Source organism: Elephantulus edwardii, unplaced genomic scaffold, assembly GCF_000299155.1.
Source record: "Elephantulus edwardii isolate Elephantulus edwardi_28Jun2011 unplaced genomic scaffold, EleEdw1.0 scaffold00113, whole genome shotgun sequence".
In the NCBI taxonomy this organism is placed as follows: Eukaryota; Metazoa; Chordata; class Mammalia; order Macroscelidea; family Macroscelididae; genus Elephantulus; species Elephantulus edwardii.
Window position 1 is genome coordinate 9,798,585 of NW_006399863.1, and position 6,684 is coordinate 9,805,268.

General features: G+C 41.4%; 1 protein-coding gene across 1 annotated transcript in view; it reads left to right on the forward strand.

Annotated features, from left to right (window-relative positions):
- Nucleotides 1–6,684, forward strand: part of WDR82 (WD repeat domain 82) — a 20,684-nt gene extending 14,000 nt beyond the window's left edge. The window contains exons 6-11 of the mRNA XM_006892300.1: nt 2,473–2,572; nt 3,145–3,261; nt 4,083–4,238; nt 4,608–4,677; nt 5,602–5,744; nt 6,655–6,684. Coding sequence (XP_006892362.1) covers nt 2,473–2,572; nt 3,145–3,261; nt 4,083–4,238; nt 4,608–4,677; nt 5,602–5,744; nt 6,655–6,684 — 616 coding nt within the window. The remainder of the gene's footprint in view (nt 1–2,472; nt 2,573–3,144; nt 3,262–4,082; nt 4,239–4,607; nt 4,678–5,601; nt 5,745–6,654) is intronic.

The window sequence follows — 6,684 nt, forward strand, 5'->3', positions numbered from 1 at the left end:
TTGCAAGGAGGGACGGGTCCTTGGAGAGGGACATCATGCTTGGTAGGGTGGAGGGACAGCGCAGAAGAGGAAGGCCCCCTATGAGGTGATTGATTCAGTGATTGGGGTAATCGGGTTGGGTGTGTCAGAGATGGTGCGATTGGCACAGGACAGAGCAGAGTTTAGGGATGTTGTACATAGGGTCGCTATGAGTTGCAAGCGACTCGATGGCACATAACAACAGTAACAACAATTTAGAGTCTGGCAACCATCATTGCAACTTTATAGTTCCAGAATATTTTCATCGCTCCAAAAAGAAATCCACGCCCATTGCCAGTCAGCATGTCATTTCCCTCTCCCAACTCTTGATAAGCATATACCTATATTCTCTCTCCCCCCATCCCCCTCCTTTCTTCCCTCCCTCCCTCTTTATCTATCCATCCATCCATCCATCCTATAGAGAAGTCCATAGGGAGTGACTTGGTAAGGCTAAGCCACCAGTCTAGCTCCATGGGAGAAAATAGGCAGTGTCTTCTCAACACTTTATACAGCTTCAGAAACCTTCTGGAGTGTCAGCTGTAAATCACTTCTGGCTAAGTAGCAGTGAAAGAGAGATGGTTTTGCCCATTTTGGGTTTTTCATTTCATATAAATATAAAAGACATGTAGTCTTTTATGTCTGACTCTTTTAGCTTAGCACAATGTTGGAGTTTTAAAAATTAGCCTTGATGAATGCAGTTAATTAATTATAATGTCTAATCAGCCATTATTAAGCACAGTACTTCTAAGGTTTATCAGTAGTAGAACATGAATCAGTATTTATCACCCAACCCTCACCTTTTTAATTACTAATTATTTTTGTGTTTGGTTTGTTGTTAATATGCTTTCGAGTCACCTACAGCTCATAGACCCCTATGTACAACAGCCCTAAACCCTGCTCTATCCTGTGCAGATCTTACTGTCTCTGATACCTACCCCCATTACCCCAGTCACTGAATCAGTCCATCTCTTTGAGGGTCTTCCTCCCCTGTGCTGTCCCTCCACCCTCCCAAGCATGATGTCCCTCTCCAAGGACTGATCCTGCCTTGCAACATATCCACAGTATGTCAGATGAGGGTTCAGAATCCTTGCCTCCAAGTAGCAGCATGGCTTCACCCTCTCTAGGATGAACTTCTTTGTTCTCCTAGCAGTCCGTGGTATATTCAGTCCTTATCTACAGCACCACAGCTCAAAACATCAGTTCTTCTTTCCTCCCTAGTCACTGTCCAGCTTTCTGATGCATCGCAAGTAATTGCTAAGATCTGTATCAGGCACACCTTAGTCTCCAGACTGACATTATTGCCTTCATTACTGAGAGAGGTCTCTAACAGCCGACTTTGTCAGCCGACAGTTCATCTTTTAATTTCCTGGCTGGTGGTACCAAGAGTGTTGATTGTAGAGCCAAGCAAACTGAAGCTGCTAATAATCTCAGTATAGAGCAGATTAATTTTCTAGTCATCTTTTTTCTGTGTGTTTTGATTCCTGACATTGGTTGCATTCCCCACAAGGTAGCAGCATTTCTGTCCCATTTCCTCCCTGAGTTCACACTTCCATTCATCCTTCCTTCTCTTCCTGCCTTTTGAGCTTTGTTTTAAGGCAGATACTTACTGCCCTTCTGGTCTCATATAATTGATTGTGCTAATGAGTATATTCTTTGCTGGTCTTAATATTCATTTATAGATCTGTCTGGTTTTTTGACTGAAATATCATTAAGGAGCTCTGGTGGCCTAGTGGTAGAGAGTTGAGCCACCAACCTACAGAAGGCAAGTGGTTCAAATCCACTCCCTGCTCCATGAGAGAAAGATGAGCATTCTCTTCCCATGTGATTTGCTTTCTCTGAAAACCCACTGGAGGGTCAGCTATGAATACATTTTGACGTGATAGTAATGAGACAAAGGATGTCATTATATGAATATACTTAATTCTGTGTATCTCTTGGTCACTGAGGGGCATTTGAGTGGTTTCTACTGTGTGGCTATTTTGAGTAATGCTTCTTTGAACATTTGTGGAAAAGTCAGCCTGTGTTTTTAGTTTTCTTAGGTATATATGTAGGAGTGGAGTGATTGGTGATAACTCTTTACCTGTCTTTTGAAGAGATTATAAATTTTTTCCCAAGCCGCTGTTCAGTTTTTCCTTCCCACCAACATTATATGAAGGTTCTGATTTTTCCATATGCTCACAATCTTTGTTACTGTCTTTTAGATCACAGTAACTCTGCTGGGTGTGAAGTGGTATATAATTATAGTTTTGATTCACATTGTAATCATACATTTTTATATTATAGCTCTACATTACTTTTCCCATTATGCTGTCTTTGTTATGTGTTTTAGTTTGTTTCTTAAAATGGCAAATTGTAGGAGATATTGTATATACAGGCTGGTAGGGTGGTTTGGGGCTTAAACCCATATTTTGCTAATATTTTGCTTCAATTCCTGTCACTCTTGATGCATTGCAGGGTAGTGGCCTTGTCCATGTCACCTGTGGATGACACTTTCATTTCTGGGTCTCTTGATAAGACCATTCGACTTTGGGATCTTCGGTCTCCTAACTGCCAGGTAATAGTACTCAGTTACACTTTCTGAGTATTTTCTGTGGTAGGCCCTGTAATCAACTCTTCTCTCAGTAAAGGGGAGTCAAGGAACAATGTTTCTATTCTTAGATTCCAGAGTGATCACAAACTTGGGAGAAAACCCTTTTGCCTGGTAGTAGATGGTAAACATATTTCAGTGTAGTTTGCATTATGATCTGTGGCTTACTGCCTTAAAATAGTTTTCTTGAATGTTTTTAGCTATAGGTTTTAGATTCAAGGGTTTTATTTTTATTGAATTAATTTATATAATATTGTTAGCATTAGCCTGAAATGAGTTGAACAAAATGGGAGCCTAGTTTTGTGTTGAGAGGGGACTTTTTCCAAAAAAGTAACATTTTAGTTAGTTTTCTCTTCTGTTAACAGTGCAACAGTTAACTGACAAGGCCACCAGAGCTCTTCTTAAGTTAGTTTCCTGTTTGTGCTTCCCTTCTGTAGGCTAGTCTCTGTTCTTATCTTGGGCTCTTCCCTCCCATTAGCAAAAGTAAATTATCTGGTATTGAATCCTAGATTCATTAACTTGTTATTTTCCCCTCCTAGGGTCTTATGCATTTACAGGGCAAGCCAGTTTGTTCTTTTGATCCAGAAGGGTTAATTTTTGCTGCGGGTGTCAATTCTGAAATGGTCAAACTTTATGATCTTCGTTCTTTTGATAAGGTAAATCTGATTTTTTTATTTTGACGTGGAAATATTTAGGAGCAAGGATGATTAAGAGCTTTTTTCTCAGTCAAGGAAAGATAGGTGCTAGCTGTTGGTGAGAGACAGAGCTACACTTCATTCTCTGCTTTCCCTAATCAAAAAAAGAGGATAGAATGGGGGTTAATTTTTTTTTATGGTTCTTTTCCATTTATTGCGTGAAGGAGTTACACTAGTCCAAATTAAAGTGGTTACATTATACAGGCTGTGAAATTTTTAACTGTGACAAGGGAAATTTTCTGCTCACTGCCGGGAAGTCTTCACTTAAGCCTCAGTGAGCCACAAGCACTTACAAACTTTCAGCTGGCCGTCCTTAGCCAGTCCAATTTCTATAGGGAATTGACATACCTTCTTGTGCTGGTCACCCTTTAGCCGAATTGCTTCTCCATATTCAGAATGATTTCTTCTTAAATGCCATCACTAGTATCTTTTTATCATAATCCTCAGCTACTATCACTTCAGTCTTCCGACCATTTCTCTGTTGAATTCTTATATGGACAACCCTCAGTCCCAGCAGGAAGCAGGAGATCACCCTTACTTGAATCAGCAAAGGAGTCAAAATAGTGGAGGTTCTGGATAGCAGACATACAATACAATCCTTTTTCTTGGTGGAAACAGCATGTGGAAGGTGGGCGGGGAAGACAGAGTGTTGGGAAGTGAGGAGGCTCCAGGGGGAGAAACTGAGTCCTCAGCAACAACTCAGTGACTGGGACTGGGGGTTAATTTTTGCAGCAGGAATTACTAATGGGCTGTGGGTCTGAGGCTGTTCTTACTTCTTTCAGGGACCATTTGCTACCTTTAAGATGCAGTATGATCGAACTTGTGAGTGGACAGGACTGAAGTTCAGCAATGACGGCAAACTCATCCTCATCTCTACTAATGGCAGCTTCATTCGTCTCATTGATGCATTCAAGGGAGTGGTGATGCACACGTTTGGGGTGAGCTAGTGCTCTGAGAATGGCCGTTTCCATGCTGATACTCCTAGGCTGAGAATTACGTTAGCTGTTCAGTGGAGAACCAGTGTCAAGGCATGGGTTTGCATTTTTCCTTCCATATGGACTTCCTTTGGATTCTGAGGGCACTGGAACATCTCTCCTTTTCTTATTGACCCTCACTTGGTTTTTAGACACAAAGTAATTTCTGACAGTATACCATTCTCCTGCCCTCTCATAGGGAGTTGGAAAGGAGCGATGATTTTTAAAGGGCAGTAGTCATATTTGGAACTTTGGTGGTGTGTATTCTAGGTTGGGGTGCATGTGTAGGCAGTTGTTTTTGAATGCTCCCATAACTGCTCTGCTTTGTTTTAGGGTTATGCCAACAGCAAAGCTGTCACATTGGAGGCTTCCTTTACTCCAGACTCCCAGTTTATTATGATTGGTGAGATTCCTCCTTTTCCCGCCATGGCCTTAGACATTTATTTAGGGAGCTTTGGTGTCATAGTGATCTGTTAACCGAATGGCTTAATTACATCATTTGCTTCATGGGAAAAGTGGGCAGTCTCCATCCATTACCATTTACAGTCTAAGAAACTCTATGGTGAGTTTTCCTGAGTCACAGTCAACTCAAAGGCAGTGAGTTTTACTTTTTGGGGGGGGATACATTTCAAATTTTAATTCTTTTTGCTAGTATTAACCATTATAGAGCACTCTGGTGGTGTGGTCCGCAGAGAGTTGTGCTGCTAACCTAAAGGCGCTGGTTTGAATTTACCAGTGGCTCCACTGGAAAAAAAAGGCAGTCGGTTCCAACTCAGTGCCTATGTGCATTTAACTCTTATTTGCAAAATTGTCTGCATGGCACATGTTCTCAGATTTTTATGTTTCTATTTCACTTTATGCCAAAGGTGTACATGGTTTTTAAACTATTGGTTTTGTATTCGCTTTATTGGAACTGACATTTTAATGCTCTTCTGTGGATCTGTGTTAGAATTAAAGCACTACCTTATTAGTAATGTTAACTTCTGGCATACTCCTGCATTCCAGTTGTTTTAGTGATTATATTTCTGTTGAATGCTCATCCTGAAGCTCAGCCTCTGAAGACCTCAATCCGCGTCTCATGTCCATTGTCTGTATGGTATCTTGAGCAGTCACACATTTTCTTTGATTCTTTTTCTTTTTTTAATTTTTTATTATTTTGTGTATGTCTGTACTGTTAAATCAGATCTGACGGGTACAGGAGGAGATTGCCCCTCCTTTTCCGGCAGAGCATCTGGTGGATTTGAACCACATATCTCTGGGATTGCAGTGCAGCTTCTTGCCACTAGGCCACCAGTGCTCCCCTATTTTCTTTGATTCTTCTCTTCAGGTTCAGAGGATGGCAAGATCCATGTCTGGAATGGAGAGAGTGGTATCAAAGTAGCAGTGTTGGATGGAAAACACACAGGCCCTATTACTTGTTTGCAGTTCAACCCCAAGTTTATGACCTTTGCCAGTGCGTGTTCCAACATGGTATGTAAATAACTGGGCGCTGCCCTTCTAGGGGAACTTTACAGTTGGGTGTACAGTGTTCTAAATACTAGATACATTCCAAGCATGCAGTGTTTTTCAGTTGGTGACCGCCTTATTTCATCTCCTGTTAGTGTTAGTTAATCTCTATTTGGTTGGTCTTGCATGCTTACTCTTCTTCCTATGATTTGGGATCACCTCTGAGCTAGGATAAGCCAGCTTTCACTCTGTCCCCCCCAGTTTAGGCCTAAGGTGATTAGGACCATTGACAGGGATTTTTGCTCCTTGAAATATTCTGAACTAGCCATTTGTGGCTGCAACCTTTCAGTTTTTCTTTTCATCTATATTGAATTCCTTAGAAAGTCTTTCGTTAATCCTAATTCATCACTTAGAATTTCATTTAGGCCTCTGTGTCTCCTAGACAATCCAAGCAGAACAGAGGGTCAGTTTTTCTTACCCCTTGGAATCTTTACTACCATCCCACCCAGAGTGCTCTCTTTTCTGGTCCTGTCCCTCCTTGTTTTTAAAAAGTCAAGTAAATAGTATCAGGAGAAATAGAGCAAAACTTTGCTGTTATATCTGGACATTGCTAAGGACAGATTGTAGACTAGCTGTGAGGCCTGATTAGTAAGGCCCCCACCGCTTAGGCTCCATTCCTTTTTTCCCTTGGACCATATGGTGGAAGGTAGTGTTAGAGGAGAACAACCACCTTACTGTCCAAGAGGATTGATTGTCTTTCATAGATTGCCAGAGGTGGTGGTTTCTGAGAGAGGGCAGCCAGCCAGCCATAACACTCCTGTCACTGGGGTTGAGTGCCTTAATGTTGTGGGGTATAGAGTATGAAAAACTCTAGTGAGGAGAGAATTATGGGATTTTTTGGTTTGATTTTTATTAAGTTGTGTTGTTCTTCCAGGCCTTTTGGTTGCCCACCATTGATGACTGA